The sequence below is a fragment of the Meleagris gallopavo genome, chromosome 13 (genome assembly GCF_000146605.3).
Source record: "Meleagris gallopavo isolate NT-WF06-2002-E0010 breed Aviagen turkey brand Nicholas breeding stock chromosome 13, Turkey_5.1, whole genome shotgun sequence".
In the NCBI taxonomy this organism is placed as follows: Eukaryota; Metazoa; Chordata; class Aves; order Galliformes; family Phasianidae; genus Meleagris; species Meleagris gallopavo.
The window spans coordinates 10,049,337-10,068,118 of record NC_015023.2 but is presented as its reverse complement, the minus strand read 5'-3'; the positions used below and the strand labels follow the sequence as shown (position 1 = coordinate 10,068,118).

The 18,782-nt window shown below is 44.4% G+C and overlaps 1 protein-coding gene across 4 annotated transcripts; it reads right to left on the bottom strand.

Annotated features, from left to right (window-relative positions):
• Positions 1–12,609: 12,609 nt before the first annotated feature.
• CCDC113 (coiled-coil domain containing 113) lies at positions 12,610–18,782 on the bottom strand. 4 transcript variants are annotated; one of them, XM_010717836.3, is made up of 9 exons: positions 18,171–18,774; positions 17,651–17,815; positions 17,411–17,566; positions 17,077–17,157; positions 16,731–16,883; positions 16,448–16,555; positions 15,905–16,060; positions 15,148–15,287; positions 12,610–12,764 (listed from the first exon to the last, which is right to left on the bottom strand). In XM_010717836.3, exons 1-9 carry the CDS (start codon positions 18,537–18,539, stop codon positions 12,713–12,715), a joined length of 1,380 nt encoding a protein of 459 aa, XP_010716138.1. In that variant the 5' UTR covers positions 18,540–18,774; the 3' UTR covers positions 12,610–12,712. The 4 variants fall into 4 exon arrangements, 2 of the variants coding, with proteins under 2 accessions (XP_010716138.1, XP_019475310.1); XR_004161196.1 differs by lacking the exon at positions 12,610–12,764 and adding an exon at positions 15,391–15,804 and having other exon boundaries at positions 15,203–15,287; positions 18,171–18,775; XR_004161195.1 differs by lacking the exon at positions 12,610–12,764 and having other exon boundaries at positions 15,203–15,287; positions 15,391–16,060; positions 18,171–18,782.

Below are 18,782 nucleotides of genomic sequence, written 5' to 3'. Positions count from 1 at the left end.
TGTCTCTCAGGAGGAAGGAAGGCAGCAATGTCAGCAGGGTCTCTGGCCAGCCTGTAAAAATAATTTCAAAAATCTCTGAAATGGAACACTGAAGAAGGAAGATAAACTGCATACTATAATTGGTATTGCATTTTTAACAATCAAAGGGAGCATATAAGCAGTTCTAGAACTTTCCAGTGCTTTCTTCCCCGATGTCATCCACTGCATGAATTCCTGTTATCACGTGGAATTGGATTCAGCAATTTGCAAGGAATTCTTACCTATTGTATAGTTTTGCTGGTAGGTGAAAAGCCACAATTAAGCAAGTAGCAGGCATTTCATGAACATTCATTGCTTTAGACAATGCCATCTTGCTCAAACTTTTTATAATTTAGATGGAATCTTGCATTTGGAGTCCCATGGGTGGCAGTTTACTGTTGGTTTGGGTAGAGATGTGGAAAAACAGTAATTGTGATACCTGCCTTCAGCAGGTAAGAAATGAAGGAAGTTGCTAATTACAGCACAAGATTGTTGATCTGCAGTCAGTTCCAAAGCGATGAGATCTCTGACACTTTTGATGTCTCGGGGTGGCAGTGATGATGTAAGTAGAACACTCACATGGTGTGGATGAAAGAGAAATGCTGTGTTTGTTCTTCATAGGGAGACCCTTTCCTACCTGAAATATACTCAAGTGACTGAACAAAGCAATGAGCCCTTCCCACAGTCTGAAACATTAAACGTCAGCAGGTTTCCTTTTTGTTATGTCTCAAAGTTCCCAGTAAATGCCATAGGGAAACAATGGGAATGCTGCTCTTCCAGTTAAGTTGCATGCCCTCCAGTGCCGTTCAACAAAAGGGGATACTCAGTGCCCAGAGACAAAAAATATATGATATAATCAATTGATCTTTGTGCACAGAAAAAAAAAAAAAAAGGCTGAAGAGTCACTCCTGGACTACAGAGACAACTCTACATGAACAGTTCAAAACTGCAGATTCACATGGATTTATAGCATGTTAGTCATAAGGCTGAGTTCCCCTTAGATAATGTGCTAACATTGTCTGTTTCCTCTGCAGGTTCATGGCTCTGACAGCATAGGCTTGATCTGCAATCCCTGAGCTTGATTCCACTGATAGCATCACCTGCTGTGAAGGTTTGTAAAATGAAAGCTGTAACTCTAGGTCAGAGATTGGTTTGGACTGTAAGTGTTGCATTGCCTTACCATCAGCCCAGCAGAGCAATGACATGATGTCCTGAAGCTGATGTAAATGGAATGTAGACCAAGAGCTGCAGAATCAGAACATACTATCTTTAATACTGAAAATGAGAAAGCATTTTTAAGTACACAGGGCAGACTTGCTGAGCTATTCTTGTGTAGATTATGCAGCATACAGAGGTAAGAAGTCAATTCTTGAAGGCATTCTAATCTCCTGTACTAGATGTAATGTTCCCTGGTCCTTGCATATCTGTGTACCTCCCATCAGGGAAAATGGTAATGAATTTGCATACTAAGGAGAAAATAAATCCTGATTCCCCTTCAGTAATGTATAGTGTCAACAAAAGTCTTTGATAAATGCAGACTCTTCTTAATTAGATGCTTGGGTAGGAGATTATTAATCCATTTATCTCAAATTCTAATTGTACTGTGAATTGCTTGCTGGTTTATGCCTAAGTTTATGATCATATTTGTCTTCCTAGAACCTATAAAGAATCACACTCATAAATGAATATTTCTTGAAAGTTGAATTATTGTATTCTTATTTTTATTCCGTTTCTCAGTGTACGTGTATGTAAATATTCTGAAATCCTCACTCTATTAGCCAAGAGTATATCCTGCAACATAACAATTCCACACTTGCAGCTATATGCCATTTCCCATCGTGACATCTGACCTTTAAAAAACATGGATTTCTGCACCAGTGACAGCCAAAGGAAGCTGACTGTCGTGGCAGAGGCTGGTCTTTATGCACCCTAACAATGGAGCAGGCATGGCTTGGGGGCTTGCTGGATTTCAACTGCACATTAAAACTAAAACCTTAGGTTGTGGTACTAATGTATGAATACTAATGATCCCACCGACCTAAAAGTCATCCCTAGGAGATTCAGAGCAAGCCAGTCAATTTGCTAAAAGTGCATGTAGTTGCCTGGATGACATATGTCTGCCTGGATACAGCTGAGGATTCATTTGGAAATATCCTCAGGCAGATGCTTGCTTCCTTTGAACACTCTGAGTTGGCCTAGTTGGCAGCTGATGGTCTATACTGCAACAGCTCCATCTGCCGAAACAACTCATAAATCACTGGGACTCAAAAAGTAACAGCCAATGATATTCCTCCTATCAGCTGTGCTATTAGTGGCCCTCTGGGTTTCTGTGTCTAGGGCAGGCTAGGTAAGAACAGACGAAGCAGACCATACTGCAGTTCCTTTGTGTGTATGCACTGGCACAAGAGAAAGAGAGAGAGCAACAGACACAGCTGACATTCAGTAAAGTGAAATAAATTATAGTGAATGAAATCACTTGATTGAACTGAGCCTGTTTTAGGTAGGCTGCTGTACGGGACTTCTTGTGTGCAGGCAAAGATGGATGTAATAGCACCATCCAAGTTGTGCAGTGATATCTGAGAATGGAGAAACTTACTCGAGTGTTGTTTGTAGTTTTTTTTCTCCTGTATCCTATACTTTTAACTATCTATACTAACTACCATTTAAAACAAAACAAACAAACAAAAAAAACCACCAACAAACAACTGACACATGTCCTGTTTAAATACCAGGGCAGGTGATAGCAATTCTGGCACCTGTGGGCTCTTAAGTTGCTTTTCAATGGTATTACTGATGCCCCAGCTGACAACATCTCCCATTTACGAGCTGATTCTCCTACCCAGTGCAGAGTGTGTTTCTTGTTAAGGACCCTGCTTCTCACTGGTGAAAGAATTCAGGCTAAGGTGAGGCTGACTCTCCTTCTATTCTTACACTTCTAGGAGCACTTTTCATAGCAGACAGTGTATATTTGTGTTGACATGCAACTGGGCTCAGATTAGTTGCAAGCATGTATCAATTCAAAAGATACCTGCACAGGTGTGTGTCACTGCATCTCATTTTTGACAAGAGACTAATTTGTAGATGTCTGTTTTGGTTGTATCTGACAGGCTCTATAAGCAAAAGAGTTTCTTGCACCACCTGCCCTGGAAAGCTAAAGCCTCTTGCTTCTACCTTTTTTTTTTTTTTCTTTCCCCCCTTTCTCTGAGTTGAAGAGCTGCTGACCATGTTGATGCGTCTCACCACTCTGCTGCCGCGTGAATCAAAGCCACAGGGAGGGGAGCCCCAGGTCACTCAGAGTTGCTGCAGGACAAGGTCATTAGCCCCCAGCATCCTCCTCCGGGCATGCGTGGCAGCAGGCATTGAAAGGATGATGTATGTAAGTGTGGGCTGAGCTCAGAACTGCTCCGAGTTCTGCTATGGATGCAGTTTGTGACTTGGAGGAAATCAGCCCTCTGTTTTTTCAGTTTTCTTATCAGCAGAGAGAGCCTTCGGGCTGTGTAGATATCTCTTGCCTTGTCAAGACTGGAAGGACTCATTAACTTGCACATTTCAAGGCTTGAATTGCTATGCAGGGCCAGACCCTGCTCACTGCACCAAAGGGAGATTTTATGGTTGATAAAACAGCAGTAAATTGCCATCTAGGGAATTCCAAATGCAAGAAATTCAACAATTTTAACAGAATTCCCATCTAAACCACAACAAGTTTTAGCAACGTGGCACTATTCCTTAAAACAAGAAACACTCATGAAACACTCGCTACATGTCTAATTGTGACTTTGAAGAATTTCTTTCAAATTGCTGAATCCAATCTCATGTGATAACAGGAATTCATGCAAGAAATGACATCTGGTGGAAAAAAGAAAGCATTGTAAACTTTAGATCTGCTTCTATTTTCATTTTGGTTATTGGAAATACGGTTTGCAATCCCAATTATAGCGTCTGTGTTATCTTATCACTTTTATAGTTCACTCTAAGGGAAGGAGGACTGCAGTCCTGGTGCCTACAGAGATACCTCACAGTGACAGGGCAAGTAAATGCCTAAATTCCTCCCCTTCTCTCCTCCAGACCTCTCTGTTTACTTTTCTTATTAGCTTAATAATAGTCTGCTCAGTCTGCAAGCTCTGTTTTCTCTTGAGCATTGTTTGATTCTGCCATTCTTTCTCACAGAGCTATTCTTGAAAAATGCATTTTGATTAGGTCTATTGCCCCTGACTTGAATCTAGTAGAAGTCACTCAGTCTGGTGAGTTCCTCTGCATCTCTGTTCTACGGACTGAATGAAGCAGAAATTCTGCAGAAAATAGATGTTAGCTCCTGTAATTAAAAACTGGGTGTGCACAATGTGACTAAATCAAGATGGATAACAAACTGAGTGTGAGAAGATACCTTTTTTGCCCCGAAGTCACAGTGTTAATGGAGAAAAACGATTTCAGTTCCTCTCCACCTTAGACAAAGTTGAAAGCAGTGTTAAGATGGTACTGAGCTTTATTTGAATACCATACTGCATGCTGCTATTTAATCAGGTCTTATTTATTCTGGTTTGTAACTTCTCTTTCTTAATGCAGCACATGATGTTGCAACAAAGTCCTGCTCTCTGGTTATTCTATTAGTATTTTGGGGGGCCCATAATTTCAAAGGGGATTAGAAGTTTTCATGATAGGATCTCATTTTGTATCAGCCCAGCAGTGTCAGCATCAGATCCAGGCTCTCTAAACTGACCCAGAAGACAGTGACCAAGGATCAAAGCAAAATCTGAAGGGGATACTAAACTCATGCTGATACCATCACCTTGCCATCATGTGAAATCACCTGGTGTGGCCTCAGCCACACAGAACAGGTGTGTGGCCTCAAGTTCTCCTGAAACCATATGATTGCTTCTTATGTCGTTTCTTTTTTTGTCAGCAGCAGCAGAACATTCCAGCCATCTCTCCAGAGAGAGTGAAGGAGGGCAGTCAGAGCAGAGCACGCACCCACTGAACCTGAAAGCATATTTGTCCTTTTGCAGCACTTACCTCCTCTCTGTCAACAGAGTAGGATTCCTTAACAAATGCTGCAACATGTGGAGTTGCACATGAAGTTCCTGGAAACATTTTCAGACACATTGTTTTATCATTCCATTTTGGTCACTGACAAAATTAATTTGCATTTTTGAAAAATCCCTTCAGCTGGGCTCCCCAAGAATAGTGGAGCTTTTTGTGTTCTGAAAGCCCTGGCGTTTGATTGGATTCCTAAACAACAATCTAACTGTAGGTGGCCATTTAATAAAAAATCCCAAATTCTTCATCATGGGTTGAATGTGTAATGCACATCTCACAGACCTACAGGTCAACGAGCAAGCCAGGCTGCTTTATAGAAGACTAGCAATGGTGTCTGCATGAAGTACACCTCTTTGATCTACAGCTGCAGAGATGAAGACCCTGATAAAAAGGCATCTGGATTAGAATCTGTCTTTGCTGGGTTGCCAGTTCCCTTCTTATTGTAAGAGTCAAGGTTATCTTCTGAATTCCACTAAAAAAAGAGCATGTCAGCTTTTTAGCATGAGACTTTGAGGCGCTGTACCCTTACTCATTGCAAAACATTTTGTGCTAGGTATGACAAGGCTGCAGTCAGTCAGTCTGATGTACAAACGCAGAGAACCCGATCTTCTACGCCATGCAATTGGAGTTTTTGAGGCTTTTCCAGCTTTGTCCTTAGATCAAGGTTATTAATCTGATGAGCACATGGACACCTAGGATATGCAAAGATACAGAACAAACTTCACAGCCCCACCTTTTAACATCAAAAATGTTCTTTCTATCTTGAAGAAGCCAACAGGCATCTTTCATCAATACAGTGTAGTCACACTGTCTTTTGTCTCAGTGTTGTTCAGTGCTACTCCATCAATATTGCCATCCTGCACTTGGCATCATCTGCATTGTCATCTGTTTACTACCATGTTTGTAGCTGTGATAGAAGCTTAAAACCTTTGCTCTTTTACAGGATGTTAGCTTACGGTAGAGTTTCAGTGCTGGTCATGGTTCTGTGCAGCCACAGGTGGATGTGCATGGCATGTAGGCCAGGAATGGTCCTCACAAAGCACAAGGCTCTGCATAAGGCTCTGCTTACATCTGATATATCTAAGTGAGTTTCAAAAACATGGTGACTGCCATCTCTTTCAAACCTACAGCTCGTGAAATCGTGACAAGATGCACACTGACACAGCTCCCATGGGATCCAAATGTTAGAGCAGATTCTTTTTTCACTAGATTGCATGGGAAAATTGTGTGATACTTCTTTTCTCTAAGACTTGTACTACTTTCTCCTGGCCCCCACAATTTCCCAAGAAATTCACACTGCAGACACAGCTGTATCATTAAGAGGCTTCTTGAAGTGGTAAGAAAATGGCACTGCACTTAAATCTGTCAACTTCTGAGACTCGCCTTGAATAGTAACAATGGTTGTGTTGAACCATGAGATTCACACCAAGCTTGTCATGTCTTTCTTTGGATGCTGACATTCCAATTGCATGTCAAACACTGCCTTAACACACAGGCATGTTGTGAAATATGCTGTCAAATAATGCAGTGATATTTTGCTAAGCGTGGAGATTTCTTACAGTCCTTTGTAATTCCTCTCCCATTTTTTATTTGAAAAGAAGTTAGGATTTGATCATTAACCTTTAAAGGGGCTCTTGAAGGATCTGGGATGATGTGAATGGAATTTTCTCATCTCCTGCAGTGTTCTGGACCCGTTAAATTCCACCCCAGCAGCTCATCACAGAGCTGTTGGCCCTGCCAGGCAAGGCTGAGCACAGTCTGTGGGCAGTGCAGTGTGCACGGTGGATGCTCTGAAGCCCAGACAACGAGAAAAGTCCTTGCACTAAGATGTTGACAACTTGTATTAGAGTGAGTAATGTGCTGGGATGCACGCCAGCCTCCTAGACCTTCATGTTATGGCTGCAGAGTAAGCAATTTCAGTGCCAGTTAATTGCACTTGAAAACACTGTGGTGGTTGTGGTATCTAAACACAAAATAGGCGGAGATGCGCAGTAATGCCTCAGGACACGGTGACTTTAGTGTGAAGGAATCAGTGAAGGATTTGAAGTCTACTCTTGTTTTCTTTGAAGATATTTCTCTTCTATCTCATGCTGGCACGAATTCAACAGATATTGGTTTCTGTCGTTGTTTTTTAATACTAAAATCCAGGGATTCGGCTGTCATAGGACTGCTGGGATGCAGTTCTCAGCTTCTAACATATAGAGTGGTTATGCAGCAGTTTGTAACTTAGCCACTTCTGCATCTACCTTAATGCTTACGTACTGCATTACGAAATGGCACACTTTGTCACGTTTGTACTTAACCTCTTCTTAAGCATGGTTACTCCAAAGATGAGGACTGCAGTGCCTACTTAGTGTAAAGGAAGGAAGGGGGAGGCACTGGGATCAGAGTGCTGCCTGTCTCACTTTATGTGCTGCTAGGTGTCCCTTTGCATCTCTGGGTCTAATTTTCCTATCCTCTGTGAAAAGCTGTACCTTTTTAGAGTACTTTGGGAGACCTGCAGAAGAAAAACTTTGTAGCTCTGTTATTGCAAATAGTTCTATGCTGTGTCTCCTGGTAGATGTCATCAGGCTTGTCCAGAATCTCCAGAATATCTACAGAATTCTTCATGCTAGCATCAGTGGAAGCTGAGAACAACAAAAAGTTTTGTTCAAAGATTCTGAGGACTAAGAAGTAAGCTTTCCTTTCCAGTAAAATATGGCATCATTTTCATAAAGCCCTCACTGTAGTAAAGCAGCAGTTTTCTCTGCAAGCTGCTCACCTTGGTGGGCAGTTTTTTCATGCAATTGGATGTGCTTTAGATGCTCTTCTCTGTTGATATGTACAAGCTCATCTTTTCTGTGCCTTTGTCTCACAGTTGGAGAAGACTTAGGACATGGTCCTGCTGCCATTGTTTTGTCCTGCTTGTAAGAGGGAGTTTTGACAGTGAGAGCAGACACAAAATAATGTGTCGCTTTTCAGGACCTTCCAAGCAAAGCTGGGTTTACCTTAATTGCTCTCTATTCTTCTTTCAGTGGATTTTGCTAAATATTCATGAATCAACTATGTTCACAAATGTGAGTAAATATAGCTTATTTTCTTTAGGAATATTCCGCTTGATATCATTGCTAGAGATAACATTCAGGTCTGTTTTATTTATTTCTGCAGAAAATACAGCCTGAGTTACTTACAGAATATATCTTAAAATTGACAGTATCTTTTTGCTGAGTCTAATAAATGTTTGTTGGATAGTTCATCCTGCAGTACAAAACAAAGGAGGTTTGGAAATGCAAACCTGTTCTGTTCCCTTCAAAATCTGTTTCGTATTATTTATTGTCTTTCATGATAGCATTACTGAAATGCTATCAAACAAAATACCAATATCAAACCTAGTGGATTTCATGGAGGTTGTGCTTAGTATTTCTTTTGTGTATCAGAACTTTAATTTGGGCTGAGCAGAAAAAAACAGCATTTCTTACAGCTGGAGAGAAAATTCCAGCAGTATTTAGCAGCCATGTTGCTTCCCCAGAAACCAGTGCAGGAAGAACCATCCCATCCCCAAGAGAAAACTTCCATCTTCCTCCCCTCCTCCCTGTCTGCCCATTCCTCTCCCCCCTGCAATGCCACACAGCACCCACCAGCTGCTGCACCATTCTCTTGGGCCTGCAACCACCACACTGCAATTTATGTACAAAATGGCTGTTCAGGAGGAATAAAGGATCTGCATGGCACCTCTGAGCATTGACTTATATGGCAGCCGATTGCCCTCCAATCTTTAGGATGGTTCTAGGTGGACTAGGGCCCAATCTCAACAATCAATTCAATCCCTGAACTTCCTGCTGAAATTAATGGGCTGCAAGATTCTTATTGACTTCAGTGAGCTTTATCTCCCATGATTTATTCATTGCTTTCTTCTGCACCTAAAGCTTTTCAGTGGTACCCAATCTGTACAACAGTTGAACACAGCTCTGCCATTCCTGCTTATTGCTGAGTTTCTGCATATCTTTCAGACTGTTATATTTGAAAAGCACCAGCTAGGAATCTGCTGAGGGCCCCACCACTAATGGTACCCCCCAGCAGCTCCACTGCCTTAGCTCTAGATCAGTTTCTTCCTCTTCACACAGCAGAGTACCTTACCCAGGCCACCAAAGAGTAACAGCCTTCCTGTTGTTGCATTTTGATTTTAATGATTTTTTCCCCTTCTCTGGAACACTTCACTGCTTCCACGCCTCTGCTGAAAACCGGTGTGCTGTCTACCAGTCGTCTGATCATGGCAAGATTTCCCTATCGCTCATTGTTTTCTACCTTGCAATTTCAGAGTGTTTAACCTTCTAATTGCATCTTTCACCTTGTTGTTTGTGCCACAACATCACAGCACCTATCTAATGATGGCTGTTAAGGCCTTTTGCCAACCTGGTAGTTTGCCATGTCATCAGCACCCTACACTTTAGAGCATGCTCTGTGGAGCACAAGCACTCTTTCTGTCCCTCTGCTTTTTGTTTTTTTCCCGATAAGATCTTTCTGTTTAGCCCAGGAGCAGCAGATTGCAAAGCCCTTCAGTGAATTCTAAGGAGATAATTAAAGTGCTGCAGCCTTTGTATGCAGAGGAGGATCAGGTTGGTTATACTCACTGCAGGTAACGCTGCATTTCATTCAGCACCATGTCTGCACTGCATGTTTGAGGTAGATGTGTTTGCCTAGTCTACTCAGCTAGGGTTTTACTACTTAAAACAGCAATTTGCACACACGTTTGTCACAGCCACAGAGCAACAGATTTCATTCATGCCTGGAGAAGGGGCTGGGGAGCATGAGCAGCAGTTGGGTTTGTCAGCCATGTTCCTGTAATGGCACTGTTTCTGATGTTCTCAGTTCCAAAATTATCTCGTTGCACACCATAGACCCACATAGGTTTGCAGTTTACTCTTAGTTCCTTGTCCTTTACTGGTCTGTGAACTTACTTATATACAAACCATTTTATTTGTTACCTTTTATATTAATGTTATATTTAAAACTTTGTGGTGCTTGGCCTGCAAAAGGATACTTCAAATCAAGCCAAGGTAAATGCCTCTATAAATACAGTTGCCACATTTATACTGGATTATATTCAAACTGCCCAGAAGGAATGGAATTGAACCAAGAGAGAAAGATTATTTTTATTGTCTATTGCTGTAGGTGGCAAATCATTTCATCTGGCTTGTCTTTTGTTATCAGTACATGCACTCTTGCCTCAGTTGCCTTACAAAATTTCTGCAACTTGGAGACAGCAGTTTCACCTGGACTGGTGTTAAGGTGCCTTTTGCTTCTTACAGAAAGTGTGTGCTGCTGCTTAGCTCCCATTAAGGCTGCTAGGTGATGTGCTTTAGCTTCATGAAGAATATACAAGAACCCCTGCTGGCTGTGCGGGTATAATTTGGTACACCTGCAGCATGGCTGAATGTGGGTTCTGAACTGAGCCAGTCAAGTTCACTGGGCAATACTTGATAAAACACTTTGATAAAAACAAGGTAAGGCTTTCAGGAAATGACCACACACCTTGAGTACCTCACATTTAGGATTACCATTTACATCCTTGTTGAAAAGACACTAAACATTACTAACAGGGTGGCAATAGTATATATTACTGTAACTAATATACAGTGCTCATATTAGGAGTAAACATAAGTTTTGTTTTCACTACTGTTTCTTCAGAAACAGACACTTGAATTACTCAAATAAAGTATGGACATGATCCAGAAATCAAATCCTTACCTATTTTAGACAGATGCATAATCCTGCACCAATACTATTTTAGCCTCTATTAGCCTCTCTTCCTTGTTTCCATTCTCGTCCCCATACAAGGAGATGGATCTGTGAAAAAAAGATACGAGGAGGCTCTCTGTGAAGCTTACAACTTTAACCTCTGCTGGATTTCTGTAATGCAAACTCCTTTTTCCAGTGCAATTGACTAAGGAAAGTAACTTCTTTAGGGGTGAATGAATTCATTATACTTCAATGCTTGTTAGCCACTAAAGCTTCTCCATGTTCATACTATTTGCATATATAAAGACGTGTATTGTATATTTATGCATTCCTTAGATGCATGCTTACCATATATATAATTAAATTCTTCTGTTGAAAAAGAACATATTGAAAAGTTAAACTCAGATAGATTAGGATGTGTATTTCCACAGAGAACAGAAGATGCATGTGTTTACCTAAAAGAGAAATTGGGTGTGCAATGCTCCAAAGGAGTGTGTTTTGCCCTGGTGTATATGTACGGATATTTAAGTGAGATGTGATACTGGTAAAGGTGATCTGACATAGAACCACAGAACCAAGGATCAAGTCCAGGTCTTGGCTCCACACAGGACCATATGCTGGTGCACCTCTCTGGAGCGGCTCAGAAAAGATGAGATAGCATTACATTAGTCAAAAACACAGACCTTTGCTTTCAAATGTAACAATCACCAGACATTCAAACTTGCTAATATTTCATGTTGAGATGGGAGTATCGCTCTGTGGCAGTGCAGTGCTCAGTGGGGATGCTGCACTGCGCGTCTGGGGCTGTGTCGTTATCTTCTCATATTCCAGGGCTCAGTGAGGAGCTTTGTGTCCTTGCTGTACCCTCTAACCAAAAGATATCAAGTGTTAGGCTGTCTGCTCTCTGGGGATGTTACTAATAAAGCACTCTCCAGCTGGCTGCCAACCACTACTTTTTAAAAATAACCAAAACATGGGAGGTTACAGAACCCATTAACCCCAGGACATGTTATTATCCCTAGAACAACAAACATTTTATGAGCTAAATTACAGCTTTGACAACAATATGTCTTAGAAAATAATGAATTGGACCCTACAAGTCACGAAGCTGGCTCAGAAGTATCCATTTTTTTCTCAGCGGACCTGAGATTTTCTTTAGTCTTCTCCTGATGTCTGATTCTTCATAATTTTCAAGTTTTCAAAACTTGCTAATTTTCTCCCTGCTGAGTCATTGCTCCAGAGCTGGGGCCAGTAAATATTGCAAGATGCCATCGTCTTCTAAATCCCAATCATTAATTAGTAAGACAGCTTAAATTAAATGCAAATTTTCAATACAGATATAGCACCTAAGAGAACTACAAGATTACTGTCCCTGGAGTGCCATTAGGAGATGTGTTGTTGGGGTGCTTCATCCTCCTTCACTGCTGAAAGCATTGTCAGGAAGATGAAATGAAAGTCGATGACAAAGCGACGTGCACTGGTACCTGTCACCTGGCAGACATTTGTCACCCTGATGGGCCAATTGCTCTGGTTCTTTCTAACCAGCACAGATTTAAAAGGGAATTTTGGTGCCATGCACAGGTGAGGCTCACCTGGAGCCTGCAGCCAGCCCTCCCCTCCTGTCACCATGGGGAATGCAGCACCCATGAGCAGCAGCTGGGCTCTGCAGCACTTCCAGCCCCTGGTTTGGATATATCTGTCTTCTGAATGGTTCAAAAAATTGCTCTGGTTTGAAGTTTAATTCTGAGGCGTTGTATGTAATTAAACCTTGACATTTGAAGTCATGAATGAGCAAGCTTTGTATTTTAGCTTAGTCTCAAAAGAATATCGGGATGCGGACAGACATGAAATGACTTTATTAAATTAAAAGCTTCAAACTTTCTGTAGGCATGTAGTTTGTGCTGCTGGGAATGGTCTCTTCAGAAATAGCACTCTGGTCCTGCTAAGCTGAACCTTGGCTCTTCTCGAGGGAGGGATGGAGTTGGGATGTTTCACTGCAGGAAATAGAGGGCATGAGTCACTACATCACTAGTGCTTCTCCTTCACCCAGAATGTGGGCAAGGCCCAGGAAGCCCAGGCTGTTAGCATCCCCAGGCCCTGTCTGGGAAGGAGGAAGGTTCCAAAACATGCTGAGATCCCCTGGAAGCTGGATCTTATTGGCATCTATAAATAGGCAGAATATCTTTCCTTTCACCAGTGCCTCTGCAAGGCTGTACTTACAGTGTCTCATGTGCAATTCAGCAAGGTATGGAAGGATCATGTTCTATAGTCCAAAAGCCTCCAGGAGAGAGACAATCACCTGTCACCATTGGAAGCCACTACGTGGGACACAAGTCATTACTGCTGCTGTTTTACTGCCCGACCACAGTCAGTGCTGAGCCTTTTATGTGCTCAGGAGAGAAAACATCTGTAACACTCTGCCAGTGACTGCAAAGCCACAAATGTAGACCTGCTGTCTGCCTCATCTGCCAAGCTTGGAAAAGCAATACATAAAATTAGGCTCCCAAGGCTACCTAAATAGGAAGCCAAATAAATTTAAAGATTCTAAATGGCTTAATTATTTTCATGGCATCCAAAAAGGAGAAAACAAATGAGTTGCTTGTTTTCAGTGCCCTCGGACTGTAGCTTAAGGATAATAGTTAAAACCATCTATTTTGACCTTCTGGCTTAAGTAAGAGAGGCAGGACTGCAAATGCTGGTTTCAGAATTAAGTGCTGTTTGGCAATGGAATTCTTAATGTATAGTGAAGAGCATCCTTCATTTCTGTCACCAAAAAATTAGAAAAAAAAGCCCTGCATGCTTGTATGTAAGTCCATCAGCCCTGCAAGCACCCCTTGTATATAAGTCCGTCAGGAAAACATCTCCTCAATTCTCTGGAGGTGAGAAAACAGCAACTAGATCCTTGAGCCATTTATACTTGTCCTTCCCATCAAATCTTTCTCAGCAAATGAGACCAGAGCCCAGAAGGTTTCATAACCAGTCCAGTGAGGTCAGGCTCTGTCACCGAGCTGCACTGAGCCTGCTGCTGGTCTGAAAGCTTTTGAGTATTGTCCGAGAGCAGACTGCCTTCATGTAATGATCTCTCCAACTGCGATGGCTTCTGAACACAAAACCTGTGGCATTCTATAATCCTTCCTATCTCATCTCTTTCAGGTTTTTAAAAATAATTTCAAAGTCTTTCCATTCCTAGGATGCGCCTCTAAATTTAGCCACTTTTGGCTCTATGTGGATGACCCTTTCTTTCTCCTTTCTATGCAAGCCCACTAAGATTTTAGTATTAATGGGGCTTTTAATTGTTCTGTTATGAAGCACACAAACACAGAGCCCTTTGGCAAGGGCACACATCAGAAATAAATTGAGTTCTCATCCTTATAATAGAAAAACAAATGCATTATGGATCTGTCCATTAGCCAAGGGCAGGCTCGCCCCTTAGAGAATGGTACAACCACACGAGCAGACCCTTGTTAGTGACTGCTGTTTGCTTTTCCAGACAGATCTCACTCTCCTGCCTGCCAAAACTGCTTTTTGATGGCTGCTACCGTAACACGCTGCCGTGGATCAGCCTGGCCCTGGGTGCCCCTCTGACACTGCTGTCATACTTCCATGGCTCATACATCATCTCCTGCTTGAAGGACTCTGTGTGGACACTACTTCTCTGCCCTGCTCAGAACCCAGCTGCCACCTACCTTCCTTCTACACAACACACAGTGTGCAATACAACCCAAGTTTGAAACAACCTTGTCTTTTGTATGGAAGAATCTACCAAGGATGAAAAACTCCATCTGGATACAGAGCAAAAAATAAGGAATTGTGGCTTCCACTGAATTCCATGGGATGTGAGAGCAGTGGGACTGCTGTAACACAACCTTGCTTTTTCTCCTAAAAGGTAACCCTGGAAACTCTGTGATGTGCCAGACTAAAGGAACTGAGATATGGCTCCTGAAAGCCATTCTCAATGACAGTGGCATGAGGTGCTACAGGCCATTCCTGTATGCCCTGGTGTCCCACTGCAGCAGGGATCTTGGCCACAACTGAGAGGGCAGCAGTAGATGTCTTCCTCACTTTGTAAGGGTACAAGCTGAGCTGCAGCCTCCACTCACAGAATGACAACCTCTACACAGGCAGCAGTGATATTTCAGGAAGGTGATTTCAACCCCACGCATGAAAAGCGAATCCCCAAACTCATCTAAGGATGGGCCACTTGGGATTTACATCTCCTGCAGTGAGGAGATGCTTCCTGTCTCCGAGAGCAACTTGCACTTGGAAGCTGCACTGGGACTGACTGAAGAGATAGACTCACAACAGAGCTGTGGTTAATTTATCATTTCATGCACAAGTGGTTTCAGCCCCCTGCACCTCTCAGGGTGCTACAGTTACCCATTTGATAGCACATTTCCCCACAAGGCTGGCTCCCCCTGCAGCTTCCGCTGCTTGCCCTGAAGCATCACACAAGGCAGGTGCAGGTTACCAGACATCTTGACTTGATTCCATGCTTTCTGGTGGCTTTGCAAGGTCATCTGCAAGGGGGGAAAGGAGAAGATCTTCATGAGTTCAGTCAGCAGTGATATGTTGTGGAGAAAGCTGCTGTACGGCATTCCCCTGCACCCACCCTGCTCCCACCTGCACTCAGTGCTCACTGTAGCCCTTGGGCTTTGACAATGCTCTTCTCTTATCTCCATATCTCCTCCCAGGCTGCAGGAGTTGTGCCAGGGCCAGAGACAAAGACACTGTTCTTGCAACTTTGCCATGAACTCATGTTTGCTGGCTCTTTGTCAGATACAGCCATTCCTTACCAGGGAACAGTCAAGATACAGACGAGGAAGAAATGTTTGAGATCATCAAAGAGAACCACCAGCACTGGGGAGCCATCGGCTGGCTGGGGTGCTGCAACCAGACACGTCCCTGGCACTGTGTGTCCCCTTCTTCTTACACACCCTTTGGGTTCCGACATGAGCCCAGCCTGATGGAGCAGCCTGTCAAGTTACGTGCTGCATCCTCACCTCCAAGCTCAGTTGTTAAAATTCAGTCTCTGTTCTGGGGGTGGGGAGCAGGCAACAGGAAGAGCCTCCAGTGCTACCTGCAGCAGCACAGCAGGAGACAGCACCCAGCCCTCTCCTGGCCCCATCTCCCTCACCTCAGCAATTGCCACCTTCCTCTCCCAAGCCTTGATACTCTGTTTCAGGTCAGCAACAGCAATCATTGTCTGCACGTAATTCATCACGGGAGGGGTGCTGTAGTCTGACAGCTGCTTCTGCAGCCACCCAATGAGTCTCTCCTCTTTGGCTTGTTGCTGCAGGAGGAAAAGTGACAGAGGGCAAGGACAGGGCAGGATAAAGGAGGGACACGATGCGATGTACCCACCCTTGCTTCCATCCCATAGGGGGGCTGCCCAGAGCTGTGGTGGCCCAGCCTCCATGTCCCCAGACTGTGACATCTGTGCTACTTCTCACTAGGAAGGACACTGCTGGTGAAAACCTCAAGGAAAGAGAACTTCAAGAAGGCAATGGATGGATCCTGGAGGGGTAAAATCCACAAAGGGACAAAGCTGCCCATCCCCACCCACAGCAATAGGAGCTCCAGGACTTACTCTCAGTCCCACCAAGGCATGCAGATAGCTATGGCCTAAAAAAAAGTCCTCTCAAGTGAAGTCTCAGTGATTCCCAAATTGTTCTCTTACCTCCTTCACAAGAGTAGTATTTCTTTCGATCTTCTCCAGCATCTCTTTCCTCTGGGAGATGTCTTTCATCAGAACTGTAGATGTTTCCATGGCATTGTGCAGCTTTTTCTGGAACACAAGAGCAGGACACTGGCAGCAGGTGCATTGGCAAATCTCCAGTCCCTGCAAAGCCACTGGAGTACTTGGACTGAGGAAGGGAAGGCTGCAAGAGCTGCTGGTCAGCTCATGTGTGACCATGGGGAATAGCAGGAAGGACAAGCAGGGGCCTGGGATCTTCACTCACCTTCCAAAAGTCGAGGATCTGGGTCTTCTCTAAGGCCAGCTTTAGCTGCTGCAGCTCCTTGTTCTTCTCATCAATCTCCTCCTCATACTGTGCTTTCTTAACCTGCAGCAGCTCTGCGTGGACCTCATGAAGCACGTCTCCCACCTGCTCCTTCTGCAAGCCCAGGGAAACAGAGCTGCAGAGTGCTGACCAAAGCTCAGACTCAAATAAAAGAGCTTTGCTTGATGGGGAAAGCAGTCTTAAAGCACAGGGTTATCTGCCTGGCTGCAAACCTGAGCCTTAAAGAGAAATGTCGGACAGCGTGCTGCTGCCCACGTCCCATACTGGGTGTCCAGGCAGCACGCACCTGCCTGAGCTGCTGCTGCAGCTTCTTCTTGTAGCTCCTGAGAAAATTGCTTTCTAAGCGTAGCTTCTGTCTCATCAGATCCTGAAGAAAGAAAACAGATTAGAGAGTGACAGCAGGGCCTGGGAGGAGGCAGAGCACCAGGCCCCATGCTTTACTGTGCGCTTTCCCTTTGTTCCACCTGCACTGCAGCCCTCACACTGCTGCTCTGCCTCACCTGTGCTCACAGGATTAGTTCCTAAGATAGTCTGAGAATATGAGGCAGCTCATGTAGGGGGATGGGAACCTGAATTTTCAGATGACGGACCAGGCTCAACTTCTGCTACGCTGCACTGACCCTCTGGTGGTTCTTCTCCTCCAGGTATCTCAGCAGCTTCTCAGAAGCTGTGATGCTCCCTTTGTCGTTGGAGATGGTTCTGACAATGTCTTCCTCAAAGTCATTGCCAACTTTCTTAACATCAGCCCACCAAGCATCTGCTTCTTGTATGACTGCCTGTAGTAATGAAATCACATCACAGTCAAAGAGGTGTGAAAATCCACAGTGCTGCAGGATGCCTCGCTGTCCTAAGAGCTGTACCTCGAGGTCATGCAAGGTCTTCTCCGAATCCTCCTCCATCTTCTGAATGTCACTTTTCACATCCAGCAGCTCCCGCTCAGCCAGCTCACATTTCTGCTCCACTGTCAGGGCTCCAAAGTAGGCCGATGAACTGCTGCGCAGCCTGGATCTGGACCTGCCACGTGTCTGCAACAATTGAGCAACAATGCAGATGCCAAACCAGCACTGGCCAACTGCTGCTGCATTTTCATGTATTCCCAAAGAAAGTAAGTTAGTGTTCAGATAGCAGAGGAACAACGTGCACTTGATAAGAGGGATCTGGTTGTGGATGCACACAGGTCTGGATGAGCTGGGATGAGGAGAATCAGAGCACCCTGGCATCATCCCCTCTATGTGTTTAGCTTCTCCTTTAAATCACTCAGTGGCAGCCTGGCATGCAGAAGGGTGAGTGAGCCCACACCTACACCTAGAGGCCCAGCACACCTGTTTTCAAGCTGGGGTTGGGGTTAAGTCACTCTTCCCAATCTGCCCCACTCCGTACCAGTACGGGTACCAGCTCTGGTGGGGAGCCGTGCTGTGGGAGGTCTCCGCTGCTCAGCTGCATCTTGTGGTACTGGTTCTGAAACAACTCCACCTTGGCTTTCAGCAAGTCATTGGCATGGCTGCAAAGTGATGGATGTGCACTGTGACAGGAGCAGTGAGCAAAGGAGAACAGCTCAATGCAAAGCAGACCCCCCAAAATGAGGGGGGCTGCAGGTCTCCCTTCCACGAGCCAGGACAAAGAAAAGACCCTCAGAGCTGCTCCTGTTCCAACCTGGACCCCAGGGGCTGCCAGATCCTGGGACAGAGGCCTGCAGGAGGGATCCTCAGGTGGCCGGGGGGTGCCTTGGCCTCTGTGTCCTGCCCCCATCCCCGCTCCTGCCTCTGTCCTATTCCTGCTCCTGTCCAATTCCTGTCTCTGTCCTGCCCCTGTCCTCCTGTTCTGCCCCCATCCTCGTCCTGCCCATGACCCTGTCCCTCCCCTTGTCCCATCCTTGTCCTTACCCCTGTCTTATCTCTGTCCCGGTCCTTCTCTGCCCTTTCCCTGCCTCTGCCCCTGATCTTGTCCTGTCCTAGCCCCAGCCCCTGCCCGGCTCCAGTTACCGCCCAGGTT

Bases quoted from the DNA above. Each gene is read 5' to 3' on its own strand.
- CCDC113 (XM_010717836.3), bottom strand. From the start codon at position 18,539: ATGGGGGCAGGACACAGAGGCCAAGGCACCCCCCGGCCACCTGAGGAT. The intron at 17,567-17,650 runs GTACAGCTCTTA...TCATTACTACAG, and splicing joins AGACCTTGCATGACCTCGAG to GCAGTCATACAAGAAGCAGA. The intron at 16,061-16,447 runs GTAAGAGAACAA...TTCCTCCTGCAG, and splicing joins ATACTACTCTTGTGAAGGAG to CAACAAGCCAAAGAGGAGAG.